This window comes from Pteropus alecto, unplaced genomic scaffold (genome assembly GCF_000325575.1).
Source record: "Pteropus alecto unplaced genomic scaffold, ASM32557v1 scaffold17, whole genome shotgun sequence".
Classification (NCBI taxonomy): domain Eukaryota; kingdom Metazoa; phylum Chordata; class Mammalia; order Chiroptera; family Pteropodidae; genus Pteropus; species Pteropus alecto.
The window spans coordinates 616587-635843 of record NW_006440645.1 but is presented as its reverse complement, the minus strand read 5'-3'; the positions used below and the strand labels follow the sequence as shown (position 1 = coordinate 635843).

At 57.3% G+C, this 19257-nt stretch overlaps 1 protein-coding gene across 1 annotated transcript in view; it reads left to right on the top strand.

Annotated features, from left to right (window-relative positions):
• The window catches only part of CAMK2D (calcium/calmodulin dependent protein kinase II delta), a 137601-nt gene that overhangs the window by 111039 nt on the left and 7305 nt on the right, over positions 1-19257 (top strand). The window contains exons 12-14 of the mRNA XM_025050918.1: positions 266-308; positions 3138-3175; positions 10722-10770. Coding sequence (XP_024906686.1) covers positions 266-308; positions 3138-3175; positions 10722-10770 — 130 coding nt within the window. The remainder of the gene's footprint in view (positions 1-265; positions 309-3137; positions 3176-10721; positions 10771-19257) is intronic.

The following is a 19257-nucleotide window of genomic DNA, read 5'->3' as shown; positions in this document are numbered from 1 at the left end:
CCATCTGGGCAGCAGCTCCTGGAGTGACAGGTCCAGGGGAAACGGGACACACCAGATTAAACCCTCATGACGAGTGGGCACCTGGCTGCGGCTGCGACTCCTCCGTCAGTGGAGCAGCTGTGCCAGGCGGCCACCGTCACGAGGGGCCGGCCACTCCCGGGAGACAGCGAAGCGTGCGGTGCAGGGGGCCGGAGGCTGCCCCCGAGGCCCTGCTGCCGGTCGGGCTGCAGAAGCGACGCTGACCAGTGCCTTTCTCCTCCGCCAGGGCGCCATCCTGACGACGATGCTGGCCACGAGGAACTTCTCAGGTACACGTGCCGGGGATCCTCACGGCCTCTCTTACGCCGTCTGGCGCCTCTGGGACTGGGGGACGGTCATGGGAGCAGCACTGTCCCTTTGTTCAGGGGTGACTGGGCCACGGGGGGCGGCACAGAGGTGTCAGCAGGTGACTGACGGGTGGTGACCTGGTGGGGGGTGCAGGGGGAGAGGCCTGCCACCGAGGGCACCGCGAGAGGGCGCGTGTGGCCGCAGCCTCCCCACGCGTCCAGCCAGGGATTGACGGGCCCCCCATTCACACGGCAGCGACGGCGAGTACGTTTCTCTGTCTCGTTCTCGTCGGGAACCCCAAAGGCGAGGTTTTAGAGATCGTGGGTGGGGGTGCAGTGCACGGCCGTGGACGCTCACAGCCCGAGGCGTCGAGGCGCAGTTCCCGGAGAAGCCGTGCCCCCCGACGCGGGGGTCGATGTCCCCGCAGGGGCCCGTGGTGGAAATAAGTCTTAAACTGGGGCTGAGGGAGCTGACCATGTGCTTGTCGGGGCAGTGACTCTCCATGGCGGACGTGATTATCTGAGTCATGGACCGAGGTCCGAGTCCGACCTTGGCGAAGGCCAGTCGGCCTCCCATGTGAGGAAGGACCGAGGCAGCGCAGTAGCTGCTCTGGGTGTGGAGACTGGGGACAGTTGTTGAATGATTGTGCCAGAAACACGACCGGTCCACTCGCTCGCTGTCCCCATGGGGGTGATCTGCAGCATCAGACTCGCCAGGAGTTTCTCGTTCTTTAGTCCTGCTACCTGCCTCGCCTGGCCTTGTGACCCCAGGTGACAGAACACAGCGTCGTCGCTGCTCTCAAACCCCCCAGCCAATCTGTGGTTACCACTCACGACGGCATCAGATGGTCGCTTCGTCCCCCTGTGCTTAGCCATCAGTAGGAAGCCCCTGAAGGCCCCGCGAGCTGGTAACTGGCCGGGACAGTAGCACAGCGAGTGTGAGCGTGTGTAGTGGTCCTGGTGTGTTTGGTGTAGCTTGGCACGGTTCTTATTACCTCCTGTGTCAAGTTACCTGGTTGAGGGACAGCTGACATTTATGTGAGTAACCTCAGTTCATCTCATTAAATACCAACTAAAACACACTATGCCAAATAAATGAATGTTTCCCCGTGGCCCAGTAATTAGTGAGTCACTAAGAGGGGGGAGGATTTTACATGGCATATGTTCTTGATGACAAACTAACTTGAAAAAATACCGAGACTAAAGATGGTATTTTGTTAAAGTCTTAAATATATTCTTAGGCACAAATTGGGCCTCTTAGAAATATATGCAGCCACATGTAGAAGCTTTTTTAACGTCACATGTTCCTTTCGTCACCACGTAAACTAAAAACTCCTGAGTAACGTGCGAGCTCCCTGCCGTTTCGGAGCGTGAAGTTCATCACCGATGACCGGGCGTCAGACGCCGTCACCGCGCACTGACGCCCCTGCGGTCTGGGCTGTTTCGTTCGTCTGTTTCATTGCCAGACGTGCTGTGCAGTGTGTCCAGAGTCCGTGGTTACGCAGTTGTTTTGTGTGGAACGTGCTCTGGGGGTAAGGGGGACGGCAGCCGTCCCCCGGCCCTGCCCAGCCCCAGAGCCGTGGCGGCTCCGGTGGCTCCGAGTGGCTGCCACAGCGTTTCTATTGCTGCCTTCTAGCTCCAGACACATGGCACCGCCGCTGAGGAGACTGTTTCTCGCAATCTCAGTAATAAATTAATAGCGTCGTTGCCGAAGACTCAACAAAATTAACATTTTTGAATCTTTTAAATAATAAAATTATACCCAAAATATCAAAGCAACGTCCCAAATGAAAAGGCTGTCAGGCCGTTACACATTCCTGCGGATTCGTCACAGCCAGGCGTCCCGGGCAGACGCCCAGTCTTGTCCGAGGTGCTCACGTGGCCGTGCACACAGCGAGCACTGGCTGCAGGCGCCGGCCCCGCGTCCTGTGCGTCCGAAAGGCTGAGCACGCAGTGCACGGGTCGGCACCGAGCTGAGTGACTGGCGTGCTGTCCACAGCGCGTTTCTGGAAGGACGACGTCACTGTTCGGCCCACAGCTGCTGAGGAATGGCGGGAAGGGCAGGCACCCTCTCCACGAACGGGGAGTGTCAGGGAAACACGCCCTTCAGGGGTCTCCGACTTAGCTGAAGATTTCATTCTGTTTCAGACCTTGCCTCAAATTTATGATTTTTAACTTTTCGATGCGAAAGGCTCTTGCCTGTGAAGCCTCCCTGTTCCGGTTCAGGGGTGTAGAAGATGCACAGCTCCAGGCTTCCAAGGCCTTAAAAAACTGCTCTAGGTTAATAACACAGCATTTCATTTTAAATATAATTCTTAATATTTTTTGTAGAAAAGAAATGGTCTGATTTCAAAATAGATATTAAAACAAACATGGTATTTAACCAGAGCAAATTTTCACAAATAAGTTGTAAACCTCCAAGGAGAGCGCAGAACTGACGTGGCCACCGCCTCCGTGAGTGAGCACGTGACAACCTGCGAGTCGACATCCGAAGGCTGAAACCAGCTCCAGGCCTACGGGGCACAGGCCGGGGACAGGCCCAGTGTCCTTTCCACAGCCAGCAGCGGCACGAGCCCAGTGCCAGCCGGCCACGTGTCCTGCCACACGCAGTGCGCCGAGCAGGAGCCGAGCCCAGGTCTGGCGTGGCAGGGCCACGGACAGCAGCGCCCGTCCCCGTCCCCACGAGCCACAGGCTCCGTGACGCGGCGTGTGCTGGCCGTGCTCAGTGAAGGTGGGAGGGACATGGCCACCGGGCCGGGCTGTGGGCTTCTGTGCACAGGTCACTAAAACGGTCTCACTTTGGTCTTGCAGCAGCCAAGAGCTTGTTGAAGAAGCCGGACGGGGTGAAGGTGAGTCGCACAGCCACTCCTAAAAGCGTTTCTGATTTTCAGATACTGGAAATTTTAAAATGTTAAACATGCTAAGTCTTTGCTGCTTGTTGTTTTTTTGTTTTTTTTTTATAGCTCCTATAAAGAATACAGGTTGAAGTATGAAATAATACACAAAGATGACTAATGCTCATGCCAAGGAAAGCGATATTTTTTTCTTTTTCGTCACACATTAAATAATCATAACAAAATGATGCTTCTCTAAGGAGTTGCTGTAGAAACCATCTCAATCCTCTCATTTTCTTATGGTCCCCAGCTACCCTGGTGACCCGAAACTCTCCGAACCCCAAACACTGCTGCAAGCAGTTCTGTCGTGTCCCCAAAATCCACAGTGCAGGGCCCCAAAACACCAAACCGCTGGGTCTGGGTGCCTAGAGTCAGGTGACAAACGTGCCTCGGCCTCCCGTGCTTCTGCGGGAGGCGTCGGGATGTGCCCAAGGCGCAGCCGTGAGCGCGTGTCAGAAAGGTTCCAAGGGAGACGGTGAGGGATGCTTTGCCGCTCTTGGGTCTCTAAACGAAATAATCCAGCGATGTTCCGTTGGCTGGATTTTGCTTCGTGGGGATTTGCCTCTGACTGGACGTGACCAGACATCGGGTCACGTGTTCCCTCTCTTGCCCGCTGCCCTGCTTCTTCGGTGCCTCTTTCCCCGCCAGGGGCAGATGCCTTCGGCACTCTTGGGAGTTAGTTAATATCCTAACATTTGAACTTGACCCAAAGTCAGGGGGTCCGTTCGTTTTGAAAATGCAACATAGAAAGCCATTTGTCACTGGTGTCCCCAGCCGTCATCCTGTGTGGCCGGGGAATGTCCCCTTAGGACTGCATCCGCCTTTCCCAGCCGTCACTTTAAATGTCAGCAGTCACGGCCAGCGTCTGCCTTCTTCCCAGTTCGCGCTGGTGCAGGTGCGGCGTTTGAAGCTTTCCAGACGTCCTGCTCACCTGCGCCTCTGCCGCTCGGTGACAGGGCGCAGCCCCGTTCAGATGCTTAATGTCACTGCTCTGTGTGCAGCAGCATTTCCCGAGCTTTCTTCTCCTGGCCAACTCACAGCTCCTCTTAAAGACAGAGTTATCCTGGGCCCCACGCTGTGGCGTTTAAACGTCAGTGTCTTTTTCTCCTTCTCTTTGGTCAGTTCAGAAAAGGAAGTCCGATTCGAGAGCTCAGGTGACGGCGACGGTCCCCACCTGCTGGGTCCCCCTGGAAAACCATACCTGAGTTGGTCACATAGAGAAAGTGCAGGTCGTTGATAATTAACCGTCAAGGCGCAGTTCTCACGCTCACGATACTGTTTTCCTTCTAAATTGAATTTTTAAATCATCTAAGAAGTTCACACCTTCATCCATATGTTATTAAAGGGTCTTTTACAAGGACAGGGTCCAATTTCCTCTTGAAAGTGGAGCGACGTGACTACTAACGTCTGTGGACTGACCGATGAACTCGTGACTGCCGGCATAGGAGGCGCCCTCCACGGAGCCTGCGGCCGGCGTGCATGCGGCCTTGCCGTGCGCCCCACCCAGGCGCCGTTGGCAGAAGTGTGTGTTAACCAGGAAACTGAGGCACTTAGCACCCGAGAAGCAGGAATACCTTGTCCTCCTCGTGAGAATAACTCAGTGCATCATTTAAAAACCTGATTTGAAGTCATTTTTAAAAAAAGAAAAACACCACTTCCATAGTATGAATGAACTGCCCCTTGCGGACCCACGTGCTATGTTCCGGACTGTTTTCCACGCAGCTGGGCCGGACCTGGACCCGCCGCCCGTCTCCCTGACAGGTGGTCCTCCCGGACTTTTCACATTAATGTTGTGAATGTTACAAATGCCTGCGAAAGATTTCCTTCAGTAGGAAAGGATCAGGCTAGTGTTTACATTAACAAAAATGCTTTTAACGCCAAGCGTGGCGGAGACAGTGGTGTGTGTGCAAACGTGTGGGATGTATGTGTGCATTTGCGCAGATAAGTGTGTGTAGGTGTGCGCGTGGGACGTTTTCACTGAAATAAAGCAGTTCTTGGCAACCTCATCCCAGAGAAAAAGCAACTGTCTTGTCTCACAGCAGAAATAAAAATGCAGAATTCCCCATTCATTGCTGGTCCACTGCTCTGAACCGAGTGCAGCGTATTAAGCCACGCACGCGCTACCCGTGGTCCCTGTGACCCTGGGTGAGAAGCCGTCCGTCGCCAGGCGCCCCTCCTGCCCAGGGCACCTGCGCGCGTCCCGCCGCATCTCTCGTCGGTTACGTACTCGGAGGGATGCTGAATTTTGACACTTCCTTAACAAACTCCATTTTCTCTTCTCTCTTTTTCGCTGTTGCATGAATTTTTGTTAATTCTGTACACTTCTATTTGAAAAAAAGTTTTAAACAGACTTTCTGCAAAATGCAGATTGATGGTTTAATATTGAAAGAGTTTTCCAGGAAGGAGCACCCAAGTTTTCTCTCTCTCCCTGCATGTCACACAGTACAGTAGCACAGCCTGTTCAAATAATGCGCCAGACAACCTCACAAAGGTGGGCGAGCGGAAACGCCCAGCACACGTACCGAGCCGGGTGTCTGAGCCTTCTGTATTCCTTCCGATGCCAGTGTCAACATGCTCTGTGGGTAAAAAACAGGAAAGAGGGGAACCCCCAGAACGCCCAAATGCTTCAGTGGCGTAGTTGCTCACAGACGCTCGTTTGGCGCTCACTGTCATGCAGTATGTTTCCCCTTCGGCCCTTGTGTCCATTTATCCCCGGGGCCCGTCACAGGACCTCCTGGCTCTGTTCCCCTCGCAGCGCAGGTCCCGCACTGTCATGTTAGAGCCAGGGACCGACATTACCAGATGTGGCCCTCACGGTGGCAGGAACACTTTGACAGGAAACAGTGTTTTCCTCTGAAACAATTGTGAAAAAAGTCACGGTTACAATCGGAATATAGTGAAGCCTTGGGTTTGCCCATTTATAATTGAAGATGTATTTTTTAAAGGAGACCCAGATTCATCATTTTAAAAATGTATTGTAGAACCTGGATTTCATCAGAAGAGCTAAGTTTTGATTGGCTACCTGCCAGACAAGGTGGCGCCGGCTCCCCAGAGGAGGCCGGCGTCTGGCGGCCCGGGCCCCCGAGCAGAAGGCGGAGAAGCACGCGTGAGGGCGCCAGCAGCAGGAGGCGGGCCGGGCCGCACAGCCCCGCCCAAGGCCACGGACGCCCGTCCCCGGCACGCGCTGGGACTGACCTGTGCCCCGAAGCAGCTCTTTGTCTGCTCAGGTGGCAGAGCCCACGCAGCCTGCTCGGTCACCGCACTGTCGCAGACGCGGCCCCAGCCCGTGTGTGCCCGTCAGGGACCGGCCTCGGTCACCAGCCCTGTGGCCGTTGCCGGGTCCTTCACGTTCGTCCTCAGGGACCCCTCGTTCTCGCGTCTGTCTCCACGTAGACGTGCTGCATGTAGAGACCCTGCGCCGAGGGTCTAAGGCGTCTCTGTTTCTGTTTTCTGCATACCCACAGATAAACAGCAAAGCCAACGTGGTAACTAGCCCCAAAGAGAATGCCCCCCCCCCGGCGCTGGTACACCTGGACTCCGTGACCCTCACGTTCTTGGCCGTGTTCCGTTGTCCTTCCCATTTGCTTTCGCTGTATAGATACATGTTTCATAAACCTGTTATTTCCTTGGGCTTCGTTTTGCTTTCGCTTTCTGAGATGCGCAAAGGTCCGCTTTCTCCTCTCATCTCGTGAAGGCGGTTGTCACGCATCGTGTCTCTAACATGAGGTGACCTCATTTCATGCCGAGCGCAGCGCTGGTGGCTGTGGTCTCTATGGTGGGCGCTGTGCATGCTGCCTGGGTGCACGGTGGGACGCGCTCGGCTGCTCCTGGCGGCTCCGCAGGCTGCAGGCCCCGGCGTCCCCTGTCCATGATGCAGAGCTGACATCAAGGGCAGCTGAGGGGGTCGTGGCTACACACAGCAAACACAGACCTTATTCGGAGCCCCGTCCCCTCTTACTAACGGACAGCAGGCTCGAAGGACCTCGCCTGCGGTAAAGAGGCACTGGATAATTTAAAGTTTGCTTGTCATATTTTAAATTATCGCTGTTTCCCTTAGGTCCACAGAATGAAACTGCACAGCACAGAGCTTTGGGCTGTCACTGGGAGCCAGCCGTGTCCACTTCCGTCAGAGCCACACAGGCGACATCTAAATCAGTTCAAAACTTCAAAACTGTCATGTTCAAACTCGAGGTTTGAATATTGGAATTCAGTGCTCTAAGTTCCATAATATTGTCCCCGGACGATTCCACGCTTTGATTTATGATTTTCAGAAATATTTCTGCTTTATTACGGTCCTCGGTCAGTCCTCTTTTCAATGAATCCAAAATGTCGGGGGATGAATCCACTTTGGTCAACCAGAAGGCTCAGCTCAAAAACAGCTAAAGGGAGGGCATATGCCACGACGCGGCCGCCTTCCGGTGACGACGGCCGGTCTCGCGCCAGCGGGCCGCGGGCAGCGTCAGCACGCGCCCAGTGAGGTTGGCGAGCCCGCAGCGGGTCGCGCGATGCCCCGTTGGCGGGACAGCACGTCACGGCGCCACGCGCGCCCTCGGCGTGTGGACACCGTCTCCTGACGTCGGTGATCACGGCGTCGTTTTCGCTTGGGAGTAGTTCTTCAGTTTTCTGGTGGAGAGCAATAGGAAAATTAATATTTTCTTTGTGGAAAAACGTGGCTTTACAAGCAAATCTTACATATTCTATAAAGCAGAAACTTCTTTCAGAAATGAATTGACACAGGACCCGACAGCAGTATGTCTCAAATTATAGTGATGACGTGATTAGCCCTAGAGCCCTTTAAATGAACCTTTCAAATGCCCCCGAGTTTCCTGTGGGCTTTTGAACTGTGTTCTTTGGGACGGCCCCCTGTGAGCGTGGCCCAGTGGTCTCGGACCTGCCAGGCTGTCTGTGACAGCGATGACACCATGATCTGTTCTCAAAGTGCTGCAGCTGGGAAATCAATTCGAGACCCTCCCAGTGTCTGATGTCCCGTGTCCTTAGCCAGTTCCCACGGGACAGACACCGACAGGCCACTCGCCGGTGGGGGAGGCCAGCCCTGTGTGGCGCGGGGCTTTGTGAAACAGTGCCCGCCGCCTCTGGTCCGCAGCCTTCCCGCCTGGCCGACGCCGGCACGAATGAGGTCTGTGCTGCTGGGGGCGCGGCACGCGCCCGGCCCGACGCAGGGCCACCGCTTCTGCGCTCGCCACTGTCCGTCTCGTCAGCGGCTCGCTGTGCTCTGTCCCTCACACCCGTGAGAATGCGCTGACCGACGCGAACTGTCTCTCTCTCTCTCTCTGTTCTCACTCAGGAGCCCCAAACCACTGTAATCCACAACCCCGACGGAAACAAGGTACCGGGATCGACGGCGCCTCGCGTCACCAGGGGCCACGTCCCAGGCACACGTCCCGGGACACGCGCAGTGCCCGAGTGCGGGCGGGGGGGCCTCCTCCCTGCCCCCTGCCCCGCGTCGGCCCCGATGCCCCGGGGACTGCATGCACACACACCCCTTCGAGGGGACGCGTGCCATCTTGACAGAGCAGCGGAGGCACCGTCCTTTGCGGTCGATAAGAGTCTCTGTGTCAGGCTGACCGTGTGTCAGCAAGTCCGTCTGGTCTTCTCCACGCCTGGCTTGCATTACTTTAGACGTGTTCTGCATGACATTTTAGAATTTCTTGCTAGATCGTTCCACTGTCTTCAAAAAAATCAGTTTGACTTCAGAAGTATTTAAGTTTCGTGTTGCTTTCGAGTTTCTTTATTCCGTTGCCATAGTGTGTTGTTTTCCTTTTAACTCTCCGTTGGTGCTGTGGTTCGGCATGCGTTTGTGGAGAAAACAGGCATTTCGCTTCTCGTGAAGTATGTTTGTGTCACGTCGTGTGCATTTCAGTCACAGACGTTTACCCGTTTGTGCTGAGAGAGGCTCACGCTTGCGCCTTCGCACGGCGTAGCCACGAAGCCGCAGCCCCGTGTCCCTGTGCAGAGCCGACGAGGCGTTTTCTGGAACACGCTTCCCACACCCTTCGTCCCTCCTCACACGTCGCCGCGTCTCGGGGAAGAGAGACGCGCCCGGCTCCCCCACTCCGACAGCCGAGTTCGAGTCGGAAAACGCTGCTTTCTCTGGTTTAACGTTTAGTTGACCAGTATTAAAATCATTAAAGTAAAAACATGAAGCGCTGCGCTCTCTATCAGACGCGTCTCACAGCCACGGCCCCTGCACTGTCCCCAGCTCCCGCAGGGATCAGGGACGTCAGGATCCCACACCTAGGGGAGAGCCCGGCCGACCGCAGGACACTGCCGTGGCTAGCTGTCGTGTGTCCGAGCAACTGCACGACCTGTCTGGCTCGCGTGAACTAGTTTATTCTTCGGTGCATGGGCTCACTTCATGTGCAGTTCAAGTTTGAGCTCTCGGTCACGTTAAACGCATGAAGACCTTTCGGTTTTGTGTGGATGGAGAGTCCGGATGCGTCTAGTCTGTCCCTCTGGTTAAACGTGCTGCGTGGTAGCCGTGGACGCTGGTCACTGTTGTGAGCATCGAGCCTCCGGAAGGACGCTGCAGCACCGTCCCCGATCTGCCCCTCGTCACTGAGCACGTAGCTGTCGTTCGGAAATTGTTTCCAGTTTTTTGTGGCTCTAGCCTTTAATCATCCCACGTAGGAAGTGGTGTCTCCTGATTATTACTCAATTTCTTTGCTAGAAACTTCATTATTAATCAAAAAATTTGTCAGCATTTTTAAGGAACGTGTCTTAATGCTGGCGCTTATGGTGGTCTTTCAAGTGTGTTATTAATCTCCGACTTATTTGTAGTTTTACGAAGACATAGCTTTGTCTTTTCGTTATGGGAGTGGGATCCTTATCAGTAACGGCCAGTTTCTAGTTCAGATACGAACGAGAAGAGTCCAGTTGTTCTTCAGAGTAAATTGTCCGTTACGATTCCATTGCGACGACCCATCCCAGACACGGAGACTCTGGAACTCGGCTCAGCTCGCCTTAACGCCTTCCCTCCCGCAGCACGTGGAGCGATGACACCTTCCTCCACAGAGGCCTGAGGCGGGCCGGCAGGCCGCGGCTTCAGCGCCAGACGTCACTAACTGCCCTGCACAAACATGGGGCCGTTAACTGGTCGAGAATAAAACTTATTCTTTTGAAGGTTCAAATCCATTCGCCTAACATAGTCAGTCTCTCATAAATACGTAGGAAAAGCACAGACATGTCCTCAGGCAGCTCTGAAAATAAGCTGCACGCTCGGCTGAGTCTGCAGATCACCTGGATTTTTCCTGCTTCAGAGACGAGGCGACCAGAGCCCTCCCTTTCCTAAACGTTTGTAGCATCTGTTTGCATTTTATTCCCGTTAAAACCATGTAATGTGCGTGTCCGTTTGCATGTCAGCGTATGCACACAGCCTGCCGAAGAGTTTTGCATGATGTGAACGTCACTCACCAGTTTTTTAAGAAGAAAAAGGTCAAGCTGTTCATTGTTTGCAACTTAAAATGCGTCTTCTCCCCCACAGGAATCGACAGAGAGCTCCAACACGACCATCGAGGACGAAGACGTGAAAGGTACGGTGAGGCCGGAGGTGGCAGTGGAATGACTCGTGCACTTAGGGACTGGGCCTGCCCCGGGACGCAAAAACATTTTTCGTTACTATTATAGTTTGTTGTTATTTTGATTACACGTATGAATTTCATCAGCGTTTTTTTCACATTATATTTTTTCTGTTTTTAACCTAAGGCAACATGTATATTCAGGCACGTCGTGATTTTAAACTAGTGACATAACAGTTTAGAAACATAATAGCAAATTGTAAAGGTTTCGGTCAGAAGGAAGTGTAAAACGGGTTCGCGTTACATCCCATAACCTTCTGTTGAGTGGAGCATGACAATAGCTACTTGAACTTTCAGTGGTCTCAAGTGGGTGTCAGCGGCATTTGTGTTTGGCGGCCTTTCGGCCCCGGTGTCCCCTCCCCGTGTATTCCTGATCCCACTGGCACAGTGGCCGTGGGGTGGGGGTCACCCCGGCGCCTCCACACCCACGAAACGCTCGCCGAGGCGCCCTCCTCGCTGGCCCGCGGCCGTCTGGAACGTCTCGTGCTCCCCGACCCGCCCTGCAGTTTGGCTTTCGTTTCGTGACCAGCGTGCTCCGCAGGCCGCTCGTGTCTGTAGGGACGGGACGGGCAGAGCAGGAACAGGACGGGCTGTGAGAGGCGGAGCAGTCCCCACGTCAACACGCCTCGCCCCGAACGGTCGTCCCGCCCGCGGCTGAGCGTGGGCTTTTAACTCGTGGGCGGGTGTCTGTGGCCCCCAGCGCCTGGCCGCAGGTCCCCCGACCTCCGGCATCCCGGAGCCCGCGAGGACTGTCAGCCGCGGACGCTGGCCCAACACGGGCCTCCCCGCAGCGGCGGCCTGGCCGTGCAGCACGGCACCCCACGGCCGACCCCACAGGCGTGCGCCACCCTGTCCTGCCGGCCATCCCCACACCCCACGGCAGACCCCATGGGTGTGTGCCACCCTGTCCTGCTGGCCGCCCCCACACCCCATGGCACCCATGCCTCCGTGGTGGTGCGGACCCCGGGAGTGTCCCAGCACGGGATCCCTTGGCAGTGACAGCGTCGTCCCCCCACCATGAGAGAATGCCTTCGACTGGCGGGCACAGCGACGGCAGCAGGCCTCTTGCGGCCTCTGCTGGGGTGCGGGGGAAGGCCGGGGCCCTGTGGAAGGCGGGGCAGGAGGCCTGACGGCGGCCTCAGCAGGGAGCGGGCAGCGGCCGGGGGCGAGGGCATCGACACGGCCGGGGGCTCACGAGGCCCATCTGCGGCTGCTCTCGGCTCCCCGCAGGGCCAGCGCCTGCATGCGGGCCACCATGCGCCCGCCCCACAGCCTCTGAGCCAGGCTCAGGGCCGGCCCTGCTGTGCGCTGTGCGTGGCCTGTCACCGCCCTTCAGGCCACTTCTCTTACAAGTTTAGGAAACAGGATGAAAGCAGGGACCCCCGATAAACGCATTCCGTGCCCGAGAGTCCTTTCCTCCTCTTCTGCGTGAGAACCGTCACCTTTGGCTGTCCTCACGGGTCCTGTCCCCGCTCACGTCACCCTGGGGGCCTCACTGTGTGTCACGGCAAAGCGCTGCCAAGCTCACCGCTTTCTGTCAAGGCAGCGTGCCCACCTACTAGTGTGGCCCTTTTGAGTGACTTCCTAACTGTCTTGTATTCAAACTCGGAGTTGTCCCTGCTGCCGTGTCCGTGACCTTGGTGGCAGACTCAGGGCAGTGGAGCGACACTAGCTGTTTAAAGACACAAGGCACGGTCACTGCCCGAGAAGCCGTGTGCTGGAAACAGCCTGTTACGCGCTCGGAAGAAAGGTTTTCTCGTTAGAGTTTACGGTGTTTCCAAATGTGAATTTCTAAGGTCTAAAATTGTCGCCGGGGTTGTCCGTTTTGAATATGTCTTTGTAAAACAATTGCTTTTGTCGACTTCAGGTGTTGTTGGGCAGCTGTCATCGGTGGCCCTGAGTGAGTAGGTGTCAGGGCTGGCGGTGCTGTGTCGCGGGTGTGGGCGTGCCCAAGGCCAGGAACCTGGAGCCGTGGCCTTAGAGCACTGTGGACCCCGAAGACCGGCCTGTGGCCTATGGCCACGGCTGGTGTGCAGCACCTGTCACTGTCCGCCATCGCCAACGCCTCGTCAGCTGCTGGCACCCGAGCCCCGCCAGCCCCTGCCAGGCGAGCGTCGGCAACCCTGTCTGCCCTCCCGGAACACCAGAGCGTGCAGCACCGTCCAGGCCACGCAGCACCATCCAGGCCGCCCTGCACCCCGCCTCCGCCTGCACCCCTGCTCCCGTGGCCCGCTCAGCGCCCATCGGCAGCTGCGTTTCTTCTCTCTTACGGGTCCCAGCCGCTGCCCTCCACGGGCGCCAGGGCCGCCCAGGGCCTCAACGCGGCCTGTCCCTTCCCTCCGGCCGACGTGCACAGGCTGGTGGCCAAGAGGCAGTGTTGGCAGTGGGCCCGGTTCTGGCGGTGGGTCGACGCCCTGGTCACTGAACGGGGCCTGGCATCTGGTGGCACCGCAGTACATCACAGTCCCCATCACAGAAGCGCTTGATCAAGGAGCTGTCAGCGTGTCCTCTGTGGATCGTGCATTAGGAGAGCCACCTCCGGGAAGGACCTCGTCTCCTGGTACCTGCCGCCCGCAGCCCAGGCACGTCCTGCGTTTCTGCCCCCAGGACATCCGCTCAGGACTCCAGTGCCATGTCGTCCGTCAGGCCAGGGGTCAGTGGGCCTGTCCTGCAGCGTTGGTGGCCTCCCCAGGTTCCCAGTCCAGAGCCCGGCTTGTGCCACGTGGCTGGAGACGTGTGCGGCTTTCACTGCCGGGGGGCGGGGTCTCCCCGTGGCCGCTCGGCCCCGCCCCCTCTCCGCCCGCGGACCGGGCACCTCCCTTCTCTTCACGCTGCCTCCTGCGAGGCCTCAGGCTCGTCAGCCGCCGACAAACACGCGTCAGCACCGGCGCCCGGCCCAGCCTGACACGAGGCCGGGGTCGAAACGAAGCACGTGAGACCAACCAACAGACACACGACCGAGAAAACAGGCTCCTTCTTCATTAATGAGCTTTCGTAGTTCAAAGTGTCTATAAATGGCTGTCTTCGTAAGTTTGCAAAACTCTATGCACTTTTAGAAAATTCCACAGCAAAACGATGTCACAGAAATGCTACAAATGTACGTGTTGTAAGATTCCCGCCATTAGATTCTAAATCCTGATTAAGCTACCCTATTTTTAACTTCGAATTCATTTTACTAATTAAGTTTAAAAATGTAACGTTTAGCGCTCATTGATATCACTTTATGTGGAAGTTAAACACGTAAGAAGTAATCGGACTCACCACTTATATGATCAGACTTTCCCCAGCAAGTTCTAGGTTATATTGCAACACAGGTGCATATATAGCAAGTGTAAAACTTTCTTGTTTTTTTTTTTAATGTATTTATTTTTCCCATTACCTATTTTAAATGTTCTAATTTAGTAAGCCGCTAAATTTAAAGTTACATGCAAGTTATAAATATTTCATTACTCCCTCTTAAAATAGTTCCGATTATCACTTATTTTCAACCGGTACAAGAAAATGTTAGCAAGGATCCGATCGGGACCTGGAGGTTCCGGCTGTTTCCAGTCCCGGCCCTTACTCAGGCTGCTTTACACGGAATTTATAGTGAAATCAATAGTACAGGGTTGTAAGCTCTTTCGCTGCCCAGCTTAATACACTACTCTGAATAGATGGTTAAAAGATCTCATGTTTTAAAGGATGCGCAATTATAAATTATAAGATAATACATGTTAGTGTAACAAAGATGTTAAAAATATAATCTATTCAGAATATTTATAGAAAGACATTTAGCTCAAAGTCGGTACAGGAATAAGGGGCTGCAGTTTTAGTGGCTATTACGACAGTGGGGAAAATGTGTCCACTAATCCGCGTCCCCAAAACGTCGGAGCCTGGTGGGGCGTCACATTAGCAGGTTAGAACTGGGGTCGTACTTCATGTTTCTAAAGTAGCTGCTACGTGAAATCACTTTAGCTGAGTCTCTGATGTCTCTGTTTGACCTCATGCATTTCTATGCAGAAGGTAAATCACAATTATCTGTTATATTTTTATTAACTATCAACTTATATAATTCTGAGGTTATTAGAATGAAATGATCGCTTCAGTGAAATAGTATCTCCTTTGCCGAGTTTATATTATACCAATAAATATATCTAGAAAGTATGTGAAATTATACGACTATCATTCAGCGGTTCTTCTCATAAGTCAGTGAAATGGCCTCTTCCCTCTCGCTAGGTCCCTGCTCGAGCCCCTTTGGTTTGCTCAGGAGAAGTTAGACCGAACGTAGTCAAAGAATAGACCTTGGTCCTGTGCGTTTGAATCCGTTCTCCCAGGCTGCGGGCCGTTCCGTTCCAGAGCAGCGTGTTAAACAGAATCGGATGGCACGAGGGGCAGGGATGGCCTCTGGCACCCGCGTGCTGGTATTCCCAGCACCCGTTTCGTGCAGCCGGCACCCTGTGGGCGCCTGTGGTGTGAGCCGCCCCAAGTGGGAGCCACGTTTCTTGTCCCCGTGAGCAAGCGTGGAGAAGACGGAGGTCGTTCTGCGTGATGAGCCTTCCCAGCTCCAGCCGGGACCCAGATGATGCTGACACAGGAGTGATGTGTCCACTAGAAGTCGTCGTGGGGGCGCAGCCGCCGACAGCCCCGTGCGAGCAGACGGGAAGCGCCAGGTGCGTGAAGCGCGTGCCATTCCTAGCGGGAGAGCGCTACGCGGGGCGTTCACACTCACCCCTCCCTCGGCCGAAGCCGTTAAACAGAACCTGCCGATCGTGATACGAATTGTAGAAGAGGCTGACTCAGGTGCCAGGGCCACTGGGCCTCACCGCGGTGAGCGACGTCCCCCAGCGTGCCACGCGGGAGTGGCCGACAGCTGGTTCGCCGCCTCAGGTGGGAACGCAGCGTCCAGGCGCGGTACTGAGGTCTGGCCATTCCCGAACTCGTCGGCTGTGTCATCTTAGGAAATCAGCGTGACTCGATGTTGCGTGCATCACAGGTTACGCTGTCCTGTGGCGTCACTGCAGGCAGACCCCTCTGGGACGCCCTCGCTACCCACGCCTCTGTCCCGCCCCGCCCCGTGGCGTCTGGCCCGGTGCTTCACCCATTACTGGGTCTGCGACCAGCATCACACGTGTTCAACCATGTTACAACCTCTGGATGCCACGTGCTGTCACGCTCTGGTCCCCCCCACAGCCCTAGGCCTGCGTCACGGCCTTCCTCGTCACCCCACGCCCGGCCTGCCAGCGAGGCCTGCTGCTCTTCCTGCAGGCTGCACCCCGCCCTCTCCAAACGCCACCTCCGTCGGCCTGGACACTCCGCCCCTCTGCCGCCGTTACCGACGTCCCTCCTCAGCTGCTGGGCCTGCTTTGGTGTCGCATGCCTGCAGTCTGTCCACGGCATGGCGGGCAGTGACGCTTAAACCCGTCGCCGAGTCCTGCTCCTGCCCCGTCCCCTGCAGGGTCCGAGGCCCCCCCGCCAGCACCATCTCTCCGCGTCCCATCGTGCCCGACCCCGGGGTCCTCGGTCTGTGCACCGTCCCTGGCCCCGCCCGCGGCTCCTGCCACAGGGGCCCCGTGGCGCCTCCGTCAGCCCAGACGCCGGCTGTCAGCTGCTTCGTGCCCTTGTGTGGGCCCAGCGCCCTGTCCCCTGCCCCTCCTGCCTGTCGGTGTCTGACGCATCGGTTTTGTTTGCCGTTTGTGGCCCCCCCGGGGGTCTCAGTCTGTGCGCCGTCCCTGGCCCCGCCCGCGGCTCCTGCCGCAGGGCCCCGTGGCGCCTCCATCAGCCCAGACGCCAGTTGTCAGCTGCATTGTGCCCTTGTGTGGGCCCAGCGCCCCGTCCCCTGCCCCCTCCTGCCTGCTGCTCATCGGTGTCTGACGCATCGGTTTTGTTTGCCGTTCGTGGCCCCCCGTCCCCCTCCAGCGTGCAGGTCTCCGCAGCAGAGACGTGTCTGCGTCGTCCACACTGTCCTCTCAGAGCCCTGCCCGGCGTCGGGCAGCAGCAGGAACAGCGGACCCACACGTGCTGCAGGAAGGAGCACGGCCTCTGAGCTGGCGGGATGGCTCGAGCAAGTCACATCGCCTTCGTCCTTCAAGTCTCCAAGTGCCCAAGGCCTCTGGGACATGTAGAAGCTGAACTAAGTGGACCCCACTCTGACTGACAGGAGTAACTGCAGCCCTGAGCTGTGACCCGGCAGAGCCGGTGGCCGTCCCTGCTGTCAGCGCTGTGTCCCCAGGCAGGCTCGCCGGAGGCTGCGTGATGCCCGACGACCCCGCACCGGGCGGGCCTCGTGCGTTGCCGGCCATGGGGCTCCCGGGCGGGCTTCGCTGTGGAGTCGTTTCACCTTGACAGCTGGCGAGTGGGAGGCCCGGCCGCGAACGCCTGGCGCCCTCTGCGCCTGGTCGCCCTGGACAGAAGCGAGTTCGAACCCGGCAGCTTTCTCCCCGGGCCTGTGCGCTCGCTTCAGCGCCTGGAACTGGGCGGCCGCCTGCTGACCCCGAGGTGTGCAAGGCCACGCCGACTTCTCCGCCAGCTCGGGCATGGCTGTGGTGCCGTCAGATGCGCAGATGCGCACCGCCCTCCCCCGCTTCGTCCTTGCACACGCGGCGTCTCAGACGCCCCGCTCTGGTTGAGGAAGGCAGGGGGCCGCCGAGGCCCGGTCGGCCACACGACCGTCTGCCGCTGGCAGAAGCCTTTGAGGCCGGAAGGAAGCGGCTCTGAACGAAAGGGTTTGTGGGCTGGAGCGGGGCCAGGCCTGGGTGTCGGCGTGTGCCCCAGGCTGAGGGCGCCGTGCAGTCCAGGCAGGGGGGGTGAGCCGTTCAGGGGTGGGAGGAGTCTGTCGTCTGTGGTTCAGGGCTGAGGACTCTGGGCCGGTGCAGAGTCCAGAAGGGGTCGTGTCTGCTGGTCTCGCTGTGGGTGACAGTCTGGGATGCTGTCAGCAGATGCCGTGGTGTCTGGTGGTGGCTGCTCTCTAGGTGGCGTGGGTGCTGGGGACGGCAAGTGGCCACCCGCAGTGTCGGCTTTGAGCAGAGCAGACTGACCTCCCCTCTCTCCCATGCCCAGACTCCCTGTGGCTGACGAGGCTGCAGGAGGACTCAGCAGGGTCAGCACCGAGTCTGGACACTCAGGCCGCGCACTGTGGAGGGTGCGTGGCCAGAGAGCCAGCGAGGAAGTGGGGGAGGGCCCACAGGGGACAGGAGGGTGGCCTTGTCCCAGCCGCGGGGGAGCGGGTCAGGGGCCTGGAGCAGGAACGGCTGGACTTGGGAGGGCTGGCCGCCAGGGCGGACCGTGACGCCTCGCCCGGGACGCAGCGGGAGGCAGCAGGTGCTGCGAGGAGGAGGCTGCGGTCGCCTCCACCCAGGCCGAGTGGCAGCGCGACGGGCTGTGGAGAGCTGTCAGCAGTAGGCGCCAGGACCAGGGAGGCTGGTCAGGGACGGAGGTTGGCCGTTGGCCAAGGCCGTGCCCCCAACGGCTCCCCACGTCCAGGCTCCCCTCCTTCCTGTCGCCACAGGCAGATGGGGACCCACTCGGGCAAAGGGGAGGCGTGGGCACTAGCTTCCCTGACGTCTGAGCGCCTGGCGCCACCATGCCCCGCGTGCTCTGCAGCCAGCCCAGCTCCAGCCACGGGCAGCGGCCGTGTCCTAGTATGTTCGTGCGTGGAAGGGCTCAGAGCCCCTGACCTGGCCCCACGGCTCGTTTGCCAACCCGGCCTGGTCGGCAGTGGCCCGTGGACACGGCGTGTTCTCACGAGTCCGTCTGGTCGGCAGTGGCCCGTGGACACGGCGCGTTCTCACGAGTCCATCTGGTCGGCAGTGGCCCGTGGACACGGTGCGTTCTCACGAGTCCGTCTGGTCGGCAGTGGCCCGTGGACACGGCGTGTTCTCACGAGTCCGTCTCGCACAGTCTCAGCCAAGTCGCATCAGCCGCACAGAGCGTGTGTTTTGAACGGAACATTACGAGCCGGATGCTCTGGAGTTTTGGAAGTGAACGTAAACATTTAGGTTTGCGGTGAAAACGCCCGTGGAGACCAGACTCATTAAAGACCTGGGCTGTGAGGACGGCCGCCTGGCTGAGCTGGCACGGAGGAAACCTTTACGCCCAGTGATCTGAGGGAGTTTCACAGTGTCCTTAAAACAAAATTCAGGGGAATTCAACTTAACTATTTCACCTTTTTTTTCGTTAGTAAGAGAACTGCTCTGAAATCGGGAAAAGGTTATCACGACTGTGAGCTGATCAGACGCATAGCGAACGCAGCTTTTGAGGGATGTGGAGAAATGGCGTGTGCTTTGCCCACTGGGATCTTTTAACTTAAATAGGAAGAAGGTCACACAGGGAGCGAAGACTGAAATGACTTAAAACCAGTAATAACACGACTGAGCCAAAGCAGTGGCCGTGGCGTGCGCCGTGGCGTGTGGCGTGCGCCGTGGTGTGTGGCGTGTGCCGTGTGCCGTGTGCCGTGCGCTGAACTGC